This window comes from Ictidomys tridecemlineatus, chromosome 11 (genome assembly GCF_052094955.1).
Source record: "Ictidomys tridecemlineatus isolate mIctTri1 chromosome 11, mIctTri1.hap1, whole genome shotgun sequence".
NCBI classification, from domain to species: Eukaryota; Metazoa; Chordata; class Mammalia; order Rodentia; family Sciuridae; genus Ictidomys; species Ictidomys tridecemlineatus.
The window spans coordinates 126,185,196-126,197,702 of NC_135487.1; the positions used below are offsets into that span (position 1 = coordinate 126,185,196).

The following is a 12,507-nucleotide window of genomic DNA, read 5'->3' on the forward strand; positions in this document are numbered from 1 at the left end:
AGGAACCTACTGACATTTCTAGTCTCAGAATAACTGTTCCCTAAAGCTGAGGTCCACTCCCGTCCAGCACAGCTCGGCGGCCACCCCCTGCCGCCCCACGACCTGCTCAAGCAGCCCCCGGCGCAGCCCAAAGCTGTACTCGGCATCCCGCGGGGACTCGGTGACGACGCAGTCCCCTGCCCCTCGTGGCCTGCGGGGGGGAAGCAAGTGGACCACCCAGGGAACCCGGGGCAAGGCACACCCCAGCGCCCAGCGTCTACGGCACCGAGCCTCCAAGACGGCTTCCGCAGTGGTGTCTCCTGGGAGGACTGGGACCCTAGGGCCCACTCACGTCTCTATGGTCCCCGCAGCCTAGAAGGACCGGGACGCGGTTTCCGGGAAAATGGCGGCGCCCGAGTCAGGCGTGGCACATGTTTCCGCGGAGAGCACCTCTCGAGGAGGGTAAGGCTCCCTTCCCCGGGCTAGGAGCAGCTGGGAGGGTAGGAGAGTAATTCTGCCCGAGAGACCCTGCAGCTGGAGGTTGGAGGCCGGGGAAGAGCAGCCGGCTCCAGGGCTGCTCTAAGACAGAGGCCCTGCGCCATCTGGGAAGGCAGGTTGGGCAGAGAGTGTCCCCAAGCGTGCCCGGCCTTCACGAGGATCGCGGGGCACCCCCGAGACTTAGTTTTCCCCGCACCCATTGGAAGTCCGTTTAAAGCGATCCCCATGCATGTCATTCGGTTCGACAGATGACCCAAAGCATTCTCGATTTCTGGAGAGGCTCTACGTGTCAGGCGAACAAAGCCTGCTTCTGAATTGAGGGCGTGTGGTTTTGAATTGCCAAGACAAGGGTAGACTTGGTAAGCCTTACCGCAGAGAGCAAGAGGGGCTGTAAGGAACCGAAGAGCTAGTGGTTAAGGACAACAGTTCTGGAATTGCCCGACTACCGATCCTGCATCCACTCCTCGCCAGCTATTTGATTTGGGCAATAGCGTGTCTGTTTGCTTTTTTTTTTTTTTTTCAGTTGTAGATGGACACAGCATCTTTATTTTTATGTAGTGCTCAGAATCAAACCCAGGGCCTCATGCGTTTGAGGCAAGCGCTCTACCACTGAGTCACAACCCCAGCCCCCTGTTTCCTTTTTTTTTGTTTTTAATTACTGATAACGCTTCCTAATGTCGTTGTTGATCAGGTGAAATGTGATAATCCATGTGAAGTAGTTAACAACAGGCTGGTACAGAGTAAATGGGCAATGTGTAAAATATGATTGTTTGAAATCTGGGGATTGATCAGAGATGACTTCTGAAAGGAGATTGTTTTGAGGTGGCCTAAAAGGCTTCAGCATTTGAATTTTACTTGTCTTAGGGTATCAAGAAACAAGATAGAGCAATTTTTTTACTTAAAACTTTCTGTCGAAGCTCATAAGGTAGCAGCTATGGTTTCAAGTTATCAGTAGAAATGTGAAGCATCCTGAATTTGTACTGGGGCTGCTCACCATTCTTCTTTTTTTAATGTTTAATGGAAAATGCTTAGAGCAATGCATGTTTACACGTGAATTAGAAAAAAAATGGCAGAATCCCCAGGGCTCTTCTGCTGGGATGGAAGAGGGGGGATAAGAGATTCACAAAAACCCCCTTAGATAGAAACTGCCCCTAAATATTTCCAAACAAGCTTACAAAACAGGCCAACAGTCTCCTGCTCACCATTCTTAAATCTAACATATTATGTTTAGGAGGAGTGGCTGTAATGGTGTGTCTCTCTCTTTTTTTTTTTTTTAAAGATACTTACTATGTCTTCTTAAACAAAAGTTTTCCCTTAAGAGTTGTCACTTTGGAGACTGGGGTTATAGCTTAGTGATAGAGGGCTTGCCTAGCACATGTGAGGCACTGGATTCAATCCTCAGCACCGTATAGAAAAGTAAACTCATAAAATAAAGTTGAAAAAAAAAAGTTGTCACTTTGGGGGCTAGTCGTTAGTAGAGCACTTGCCTAGCATGTGTGAGGCATTGGGTTTGATCCTCAGCACCACATAAAAATAAAAAAAAAAAAATAATAATAAAGGTATCGTGTCCGTCTACAATAACAACAAAAAAGAGTTGTCACTTTGGGAGGGTATGAATTACCCTGAGTTATTCTTGACAGTCATCTGCAATAAATGAAATGTCTATAATAAATGAAATGTCTGCAGATATTAGCACAAGTTAACTGGAGTCAGCATTGATAATCTTAGTTTTCACTGTCTTATGTGATAAGACACTTTAACCATTTCAGAGGCAAATTTACATATAAGTTGGATAATACCATTCTGGGTTCAAATAGAACAACATGAGTTACTGTAAAGAAATGCCTCTAATTGATGGAGTGATAGGGAACCACTCTGGAGTCACGCTGATTGGGCTATTATTCCATTTTCATCAGCTGTGTGCTCGGGCAAGAAACTCATAAAGGAAGCATAACTTATCTTGGAATTGTCAAGATTATATGACAATATGTGCAATCTACCTGTTAAGAAAGCATTAGCATACCTTTGTGGTGAGCTCTTCATAAATCCAGGCATTAGTGTTAACACCGTTCCTTCTTTTTTTTTTTTTTTTTTAAAGAGAGAATTTTAATATTTATTTTTTAGATATCGGTGGTCACAACATCTTTGTTGGTATATGGTGCTGAGGATCCAACCCGGGCCGCACGCATGCCAGGCGAGCGTGCTACCGCTTGAGCCACATCCCCAGCCCCAACACCGTTCCTTCTTGACTCTGAGATATGTTGGTGTTGGACAGTCAGGGAGCTCCCCAGGAGCAGTCAGGAAGAAACAGGCCCTCCTTCCTGTCTCTCCTGAGAGCTCAGGAAAGAGAATTCTTACAAGAGCAGCCAGAGTAGAGTTCATTCTGCCATGCAACCAGCACAAGCTTCGTAAAAGAAGGTTCAATGCATTGCATAAGAAATTGCTAGTGAGTTTTAAATTAAAGATACAGACTTTCATTTACCTTTAACTCCAGCTCATGAGACGGCTTCTCCTAGCTCCCGCCTCCAGCCACCTAATGCGGTGGTGAGGTTTACAGAAGAAACAAACGAGAGAGGGAGAGCATGCCAGGGAGTGAGCTTTTTTGGGGGAACAAAAAAATTAAAGGTAAAATCCCATCCAATGAAGGTTAAGGGGGGTAGCATCCCAAGGTCAGGGCCGGCGATTGGGTCTTCAGGTCAGTGGCCAGGGATGCCTCTGCACAGACAAGCCCTCAGACCTGGGAAAGGGTGTGGGATGGCTTTTACACCGCTGTGTCCAAGCGCCTCTCACCCAGCCTGGGAGGTAACTCAAATCACGTGCGAGGATGGCCTCTCACAGTTCACGGCTGCTATGGGCACTTTCTTCTTTCCTCTTAAAAGGATGATGTCATTTCTCCTCCTCTGGTGAAAGCCAAGCCTCTTTGCCCACCATGAGCATCACCCCAGAGGTCAAGAGTCGTGGGATGAAGTTTGCTGAGGAGCAGCTGCTAAAGCATGGATGGACTCAAGGTTATCCCCATGGAGCCTCTTCCATAATCCCCAACTCCCTGCCTACCTTCTGCCTTGGGGAGAGGCCTCCTGGATTACCCCCTGTATCCTTTAGTCAGAGGAAAAGGTAGTTTAAAGGAAAATTTTACAGAAGAATAAGTTTTCTGATTTATTCAGAAGAGAGAAGAATGGGGAAAATTTGACAGTGGATAACAAGAAGTGGTTGGGAGGACCCAGGGAGGGAGGGAGGGAGGGAGGGACCTGGACTCTGTCCCTGAAGAGTCAGGGTAGAAGGTTAGCTCAGGTTTAGACACAGTGGGAATGCATAGAGTGGTACTAGAAAGAATGAGACTAGAAGTCCTTCTAAAAGGGACAAAGTATACCCAAATGCTAAGGTGTACAATGGCAAGGAGTGACATGTATGGAGTGGCTGGTGGCTCAAGGCAGGCTGCAGAATAAGCCAAGGTATTCACTGTTCTCTGCAGGCAAAGGACTAGGCCGGAAGGAGAATGGCATCACCCAGGCCATCAAGGTGACTCTGAAGCAAGATACTCATGGGGTAAGACTGGGCAGGCTGGTCAGCATGGACGAGAGAGGGGACCCTTGAGGGCTTGATGGACAGGTACTCAAGGTTCATACTTATTCCCCTGGCAGGTGGGACACGATCCTGCCAAGGAGTTCACAAACCACTGGTGGAATGAGCTTTTCAACAAGACTGCAGCCAACCTGGTAGTAGAAACTGGGCAGGTATGAGCTCTGATAGGCAGGCACAGGAAATGGAGGGCCTGAGACATGGTGGGAAGGGAACATATGGTATGTCACCTACTCACTGATACCTTCCTGCAGGATGGAGTGCAGATAAGACGCCTTTCCAAGGAGACCTCTCATAATCGTCCCAAGCCTAACATGCTGTATCAGAAGTTCGTGAAGGTATTAGAGGCTGGGGTGAGAGGGCCATCCTTTTTGCCTTCCTGGCTTCTCTTGGAGCCTGAGCAATTGCTTTGGGTGCCTTACCAATTATCAGGACCATCATAACCTAGTATGATCCTGTGCTCATCTTTCTGGGTTAACTTAGACTGCCCAAGTTCTTAGTAAGAATGGAGATCTTCAGAGCTGGATGAGTGGCACATGCCTGTAATCTCAGCAACCTGGGAGGGTGAGGCAGGAGGATCATAAGTTCTAGGCTTGCCTTGGCAACTTAGCAAGACCTATGTCAAAAAACAAAAAGGGCCAGGGAGGTAACCTAGAGTGCACCTGAATTCAATCCAGTACTAACACACACACATACAAATATTAACAATATAGGGGGGATATAGCTCAGTGGCAGAATGCTTGCCTAGCATGTGAGAGATGCTGGGTTCAATCCCCAATACTGCAAATATACAGATCTTCAGCTGCATGGATCCCTGCCAGTCACTGGGGGAGGAGTAATAGGGAATGGAGGGTAGGGTCCAGATGGTGGCATCTGTGTCTATTCAAAGGACTTAGAAGGTAAAGGGGACCTGAGAATTTATCTAGTCCATCCTTATTTTGCATGTGGCTAAATGGGTGAAAAGTAACTTGCCAAAGAGCCCAGTTGGCTAGTAACAGCAAATAGGACCAGAACCCTGGTGTTTGGTCTCTCTCTCTTTTTTTTTTTTTTTTAATATTTATTTTTTAGTTGTAGTTGGACACAATACCCTTATTTTATTTATTTTTGTGTGGTGCTGAGGATTGAACACAGGGCCTTGCACATGGTAGGCAAGCACTCTACCTCTGAGCCACAACCCCAGCCCTAGTCTACTTTTTTTTTGGTTTTTTTTGGCATTGGGGATAGAATTCAGAGGTGCTGTACACTGAGTACATCCCCAGCCTTTTTATTTCTTTTTTGAGACATGGTATTGCTCAGTTGCTTAAAGCCTCACTAAATTGCTGAGGCTGACCTTGAACTTGTGATCACGTCTCCTGCTTGGCCTCCTGAGTTACTGAAATTACAGGTGCGCACCACCACACCCAGCTGGTTTGATTTTACTGTACCAGTAGAAGGGAGCTAACATTGAATGGCTATTATGTGCTCAGGGCTTTGCATATTACCTAGCAGATCTTTCCACTCTCTGTTTCTCTCTGTTGTACTACTCCAGTTCATGTCATGGTCACTTCTTTAACAGCCTCTTCACCCCTAGTGTCGCTCCCCACCCCAATCACTTTACCCTCTACAAAACATCCAGGATGTGGGCTCTATTTTCAGCATGTCACCAGCTCTTCTTGGACTGGGATGGTGTGGTCCAGGTTTATCTGGCTGGGTACATGGGCCTTTATGCCTTGTCCCTGCCTTTTCTCCAGCCCCACGTGTTGCCAGTTCCTCGAGGACAGTTACACTTTAGCCAACTAGAATGTTTCTTTTCTTTGAAGGTACTGTGTTCTTCCACCTGCAGGTTTTTGCATGTACTATTCCCTCTGCCAGGCGTATTCTCCTTTTGCTGATTTTCTTGTCTTCTAGACTAACTCATCAGTTACTTTTAGAAACCCCCTCCCAAGCCCTTAAGTCTGACTTGGTCCCCCCTCTTCTACCAGAGGTTGCATTTCCGTCATAACTGCCTATGTTGGACTGTATTTCTTACCCCTTTCCCTGTAGCTCCACCTGGGCTGGACCCTTCTCATTTTTATTCAACTTTGTATCCCCAGCTCCTTGGCCCATGCTGAGGGCCATTACCAAGTAGGAATGACGCATCGAAATTTCCTTGCCAAGCGTACCCATTGTAGATTCTCAGTTAATCTAATTAAATGAAGGTGCCGTGAGTCGGTATTGGGTGGGGGTGGGTGGATGCCATCTTTGTTGTCAGTTGTTGGCACCTGTTCTGTGACGGTCTGATGACCCAGAGCACTCCCATCCTGTCTGTTCTGCCCACCAGCCAGCTAGGAGCCCAAGGTTGCTTGCCTCCAGCAGCTGCAGTCCACCTTCTGCCAGGTTGAAGTATGCAGGCCCCCCGTGCCTGTGGCTCTGCAAGGAGCAAGTTGGGGGCTAGCAAATTCCTGCCTAGGCTATGAATTCCTGGGAGGCTTCCACACAGGAAGAGGGGTGGTAGTGGTGTTGAGTGGGCCATGTCCACGCACTTCATCCCTCCTAGACGGCCACGCTGACTTCGGGTGGAGAGAAGCCAGACAGAAACTTGGAGAGCAGCAGTGATGACGACAGCCAGGGGCCCAGGCCCCCAAAGATGTGAGAGTCCACTTTAGCATGGTGGGCGGGGGTGGGGAGGGAGAAAGAGCCGAGTTCAGTGCCTGCCTGGGTTTCTTGGGGGTGGAATTGAGTTGTATTAATTAGTATGTCCTTAGCACTTCAGAAAGTGCCAGGTCTTGGGCCTGGGTTGTGGCTACCATGTGTGGAACGCTAGGTTCAATCCTCAGCACCACATAAAAATAACACAGAGATATTGTGTCCACCTATTACGAAAAAGTAAATATTAAAAAAAAAAAATGCCAGGTCTTGAACAAAAATCTCAGTGTTAAAGAAACATTTTAGAGGGAAGGAGAGGTCAAGCCTTTCTGCCAATCTGTAACTCCTCATCTGCCCCCAGCCTGACTGATGAGATGCTGCTCCAGGCCTGCGAGGGGCGAACGGCACACAAGTAAGTAGTAGTCACTTCTGGGCTCCCTTCCTTTCTGCCTACCAAGCCTGTGCTACCTTTTGATTATTTCTACCCCAAAGAAATAATTCTTGCTGTCTACCCATATACTGCCTGAAAATAGGTAGTTCTCTGCCCAAGCCCCAACTTTCCCTGCAGGCCTAAGGATAGGTCCAACTCCCAATACCCTTGCTGACACTCTGTTTCAGGGCTGCACGTCTTGGGATCACAATGAAGGCCAAGCTTGCTCGGCTAGAGGCCCAGGAGCAGGCCTTCCTGGCTCGTCTTAAAGGCCAGGTCTCTGAGGCCTCTCAGCCACAGTCTGAAAGCCAGCCTCCCAACCCCCCAAAAAAGAAAAGGAAACAGAAAGAGCCTAGAGCAACTGAGCAGAGTGTGGATGAGGAGCACCCAGAACACACTGAGCATAGCACCAGGAAAAGTAAAAAGAAGAAAAGACGACATCAAGAAGAGGTCTCAGATGAGAGAGGGAGTGGAGAGGACGAGGCCGTGGGGCCCAGGGGGCTCGAGGAACCTGGGAACAGAGAGCAAGCCCGTCAGTCTCTTAAGAAAAGGAAGAAGAAGAAGAAGAGGCAGCACCATGAAGGGGAGGAGGGGGAGGAAGAGTTGGGGGTGTTGGGTGGAGAAGGAAGAGGGAAGGATCCTGCAAGTGGTGTCGGGAGAAAGGAGGTGACGAGCAGAGCGCACAGGGACCTCTGCCACAGAGACAAGAAAAAGAAAAAGCAATGGCATGAGGAGGACTTGAGCGTGGCTGATGGGGACCAGGAGGAGACTGCTCTAGAGGGTGCAGCCAGGGAAGCAGGAAGCTCGCCCTGCGGTAACAGAAGCAAGAAGAAGAGACAGCGGTGCAGGAAAGAGGAGGAGGTCTCAGAGGTAAGCTGTGAGGGTGACAATGACAGGACTGAGGAAATAGAGAACAGAGGTAAGAAGAGGAGGCGGCAGCAACTCGGGGAGGAGAGAAGGTGAGTCAGCACTGACCAGAGCACCACAAAGAAGAAACAGAGGAAGAGAGACTGAAGGCCTCTCAAGCTGGAGTAGTTCCTTTTCAGTTGTAGCCTCCGAGACCAGGATCAGCATCCTACAGGAGGAACCCCTTCCAAAGAGGAAACTGAGCTCAGGGACAGCAGTCTCCTGCTGGAGACAAGTGCCGCGTCTTAGTCAAGGGAGTGGACGTGGTCTCTCCTACTCTCCCTGCAGCCTCCAACCCAGAGACATGAACTCGAGTGCCTCCAGGAGCCAGGCAGCTAAGGAACAAGGTAGACAGGGGCAGTGGGAACAGGAATATAGACAGGCGCATCCCTACCAAAATACGCCAAAATGCAGACTTATGGGAAAGGTCTTAGCTTTTAAATATCATGAAGGCTAAGAAGAACAAATTTGGGGTTATGGGCTATATTCAGCTCATAGGTTGCTTGTTTCTAACACTATACCAATTGACTATAAATAAATACGAACTTGAGCTCCCAGCCTACAGGTACATACAAATTGGCATCTTTAATTCCAGCCTTGGAAGGTCCTGAATACAAGGTGTGGTACACACAACTAAAAACGGGTGGGGATCTGATCAGTAGTAGAATGCTTGTGTAGCATGTTAGAGGCTTTGGGTCCAATCCCCAGTACCATAAAAAAGAAAAAGAAATTTCCTTGAAGTCTTTTGAAGAAGTTCCTTCTGTTAACCTCCTGGAGTCTTGCTACATTAATGTAAATGGAAGTAGCTTAAAGACAGCATTCAGCTCGCTGTCTCAAATGGATAAGTGTCACTTGTGTATGAAAAACAGCACATCTGACTTGACAACTAGTTAATTATCTTTTTTTTCTAAATGCCACATGACCTCTCTTGCCTGTTCTGTACCCCCAGAGAGGCAATACCACCACCCATTAATCGTTATATCCAGAAGAACTCCCAGGACAACAGTTCTGGGAAAGGCACTGAGTCTTTATTGAGGAGAATTCCCACCCACCTGCCTCACTGCAGGCGGTAGACGCATTCAGTGTCCGGGTAGGATGGCAGGTTCAGCTGATACTTCTTTTCCAGAGCAGGTGGTACAAAACGACCTCCCAAGTAATGGTAGCGACCAGTGAACTGGGTAGCAGACTTTTTAGGTGCTGTCAGAGAGATGAGCAAGTCTGGCTGAATCCCTCCAGAGTTTCCCTTCTCCACATCCCATCCTGAAAAGAGGGTGATGCTCAGAAGTGTGGAAGAGGCCATAGGTCTAGTCCCCTTCTTCACTTCGCTTTACCCTAGCCTTTTTTTTTTTTTTTAACTTAGTTGTAATTGGACACAATACCTTTTATGTGGTGCTGAGGATCAAACCCAGGACCTCGCACACGCTAGCTAGTGCTCCACTGCTGAGCTCCAGCCCCAGCCCGATTTACCCTAGTCTTAAGGACTGGGATGCCCCTTCAGTCCTTGCTGGAGGAACTGTCACCATAGGAGCTCCAGATACCTCTGGGCTTTGTTTTCTTCATGGGGCCAGCATGTGAACTCCTCCTCAGCCCTAAAAAATGTGGGACCTGGAAAGCTGTGTTCAACCCCTCTATACTCGTCATTTTAGACCTGGTCCGAGCTCTGGCTCAACAATCAGGATTCCAAGGTACCTGCTTTGTGACAGAGGGTAGAGCCCCAATTCCCCCAACCTTCTGGGTCCCAGCACCTGAGGGAATGTCGATGCTGGCAATCGGCACAGTGAGTCCACTGAGGACACTCAGGATGCTGCGGAATGGCTCCCGAACATCACCCTTGAAGCTGAAGCCAAAGATGGCATCCACCACCAACTCGTACAGCTCATCAATCATCATGGGCTGTGGTGGAGCAGGAAAAGGCAAGGATGTCAGACCAGCAGCTGCACAGAGAGCCTTAACTGGGGAGGGCTGTCTTCTGTATCCACGGAGCACTCAGAGGCACAGAAACTATCTCACTCAAAGCCATCTTTTTTTTTTCCCCCTTGGCACTAGGAATTGAACCTTGGGGTGCTCTAACATTGAGCTACCTCTCCAGCCCTATTTATTTATACCAGAGATTGAAACCAGGGGTGTTTAACTACTGAGCCACATTCCCCAGTCCTTTTACTTATAAGTATATTTTTTTAATTGTAGGTAGACACAATTCCTTTATTTTTATGTGGTGCTGAGGATCAAACCCAGTGCCTGACACATGCCAGGCGAGCCCCAGGCCCAGTCCCTTTTTTATTTTTTGAGACGGGTCTCACCAAGTTGCATAGAACCCTTGCTAAATTGCTGAGGCTGGCTTTGAACTTGGGATCCTCCTGCCTTATTATTCCAAGCCACTGGAATTACAGGCATTTGCCACCATGCCCTGCTTGTTTATTTATTTTAATTTTTTTTGGGGGGTGGTACCAGGGATTGAACTCAGGGCACTTGGCCACTGAGCCACATCCCCAGCCCTATTTGGTATTTTATTTAGAGACGGGGTCTCACTTAAGTTGCTTAGTGCCTCACCATTGCTGAGTCTGGCTTTGAACTTGCAATCCTCCTGTCTCAGCCTCCCAAGGTGCTGGGATTATAGAAGTGCACCAACAAAGGGCATACTAGAGAAAGGGGGGCATGGCCGCGGATTCAGGCCAAGCTGAGTTCACACACATTTTCTGAGTGCTTGCCACTGGAGAGGCTACAGTGCAGAAGAGCCCAGGACACAATCAGGAGGGCCCAATTTCTGGTCTCAGCTCTGCCATGATTCAATTCTGTGATTTTGGCAAACCATTTAACTGCAACTCTGTATCCTTGTCTGCAAAATGTGTTAAGAATTTTTCTAATAAAAAACTCATGCACCTGCAGAAAAGATTTAGAGTGAGGCAGTTACTCCAGCCAAAGAGGGACAAATCATGTTTACAGCATGCAAGGGGAAGAGGATCTGATTACAAAGGGACTGGGGAAGAAAGCTGTAAAAGTGGTGGCATTGGGGACTCATATGAGAACACCTTGTGGAGGAGGAGGGGCTACCACTTCTATTCAAATAGCATCCTTTAGGCATGTTCTGTGCTGGGACTGGGTAAGTGAGCTCCGCCTGGAAATGGGCAGAAAGCAGAGCCTGGAGTGGTTACTGGGGAGATGGGCTATTGAATGAAGCCACCTACCTCTGGGGGCATTTCACCAAGGAAAGGGATGTCCATTTTCTGGCACTGAGTCACCAGTGCAGAGAAGAGTGGTTTGTTGGGCCTTTTGGGGTAATAGATGGTTGGCTGGTAACCCTAAATGCAAAGGGAAGTGGCAATTTCACTTCAGATCCCAGAACCCTAAAGCCCTCCCCCAGGGCTCCTCCCCACATACTCACAAAGAGTTTGAGGTGTCTAGCGCAGACCAAACCGTCTCCTCCGTTATTGCCGGGGCCACAGATGACCAGGACAGTAGGGGGGTTCCTGGCCATGGACGAGGAGGGATATGCCTGAAGGCAGAGTCAAAGGGTTTTCAGGCAGTAACAGACCAGTTGGGCCAGCTCCTATCCTTTATGCTCGGGAGTGTGACACCTTGCTCCTCCCGGAGATCGCGGGTTGTGCCACTGACCTTGGCAATGGCTGTAGCGCAGCTCAGCCCAGCCAGCTCCATAAGTTGGTCCACGCTGAACTGGTACTCGTTGAACAACTCCTGGTCCACGGCCTGGGCCTCCTCCTGGCTGAGGGAAGCCCTAACCTGAGATCCTGCCCTCGGGTGTCACGAGGCGCCGGCCCGAGGACAGCCGTCCACCGCGTGCCCGCCCCCGGCCTCGCCTACCTCAGGTACTTTACCGCGGTGCTCGCCATGGCCTCTGGGTCCCGGGGCCCACCCACGCTCAGCCGCTGCGTTCCCCACCACGTGGGGCCCGCGCGGCAGGCGCCGGCCTGACTTCTGACTCGAGGCAGGCGTGAGCCGGCAACCAGCAGCCCGAAGCCCAGCAGCGCCCGCAGCCCCGACATCAGCTCGCAGGCGCGCGCCTCCGGCCCGGCCCAGTAGTTCATGCGCAGGCGCGGCGCTCCTCCCACCCGGAGAGGCCCGGCCGCGGCGCAGGCTCCGGAAGTGGCTTGGCGGCGGGCGGCGCGCGGAGCTCTGCGCTCCGGCCGCTCTGCCCCCGGCCGCGGGATTCGGGTCCGCCCCGCCCGAGGCCGGACTCCCGTGCGCCTTCAGTGACCGCCGGAGCCCAGCCCTTCCCGAGAGCGTGGACTCGTCTCCTACTCGTGGACGTACTGAAGGCCTCGGGGAGTGACCCGCGATTCTCCAGCTCTGCCTGGCTGTGAGCGCGGCGGCCGCTGGACCTGCTGGGGGGACTTGGGCCTCCTGGTGGCGGGGCCGCAGACACACACCGGGGAAGGGAGGACCCGCATCCAGCTCATGTTCATATTTACCTAATCTAGGAACCCCTCCACTACGTTAGTTCCCACCTCGGTTCCTACCGGAACATCACGCCGTACTTGTCTCCTATAAATCCT

At 50.0% G+C, this 12,507-nt stretch overlaps 2 protein-coding genes across 3 annotated transcripts; one reads left to right on the forward strand and one right to left on the reverse strand.

The window, feature by feature from the left end:
- Positions 1–8,556, forward strand: Gpatch4 (G-patch domain containing 4). The gene is made up of 8 exons (XM_005331396.5): positions 1–441; positions 3,357–3,485; positions 3,950–4,023; positions 4,119–4,211; positions 4,311–4,394; positions 6,572–6,663; positions 7,022–7,072; positions 7,279–8,556. Exons 2-8 carry the CDS (start codon positions 3,407–3,409, stop codon positions 8,051–8,053), a joined length of 1,248 nt encoding a protein of 415 aa, XP_005331453.3. The 5' UTR covers positions 1–441; positions 3,357–3,406; the 3' UTR covers positions 8,054–8,556.
- A 446-nt stretch (positions 8,557–9,002) lies between these two features.
- Naxe (NAD(P)HX epimerase) lies at positions 9,003–12,048 on the reverse strand. Of its 2 annotated transcripts, none has more exons than XM_005331395.5 (6): positions 11,816–12,048; positions 11,609–11,717; positions 11,379–11,489; positions 11,182–11,295; positions 9,742–9,889; positions 9,003–9,193 (listed from the first exon to the last, which is right to left on the reverse strand). In XM_005331395.5, the coding sequence occupies exons 1-6, from the start codon at positions 12,037–12,039 to the stop codon at positions 9,054–9,056; spliced, it is 846 nt and encodes a 281-aa protein (XP_005331452.3). In that variant the 5' UTR covers positions 12,040–12,048; the 3' UTR covers positions 9,003–9,053. The 2 variants fall into 2 exon arrangements, with proteins under 2 accessions (XP_005331452.3, XP_005331451.5); XM_005331394.5 differs by having other exon boundaries at positions 9,003–9,256; positions 11,816–12,047.
- Positions 12,049–12,507: the final 459 nt, after the last annotated feature.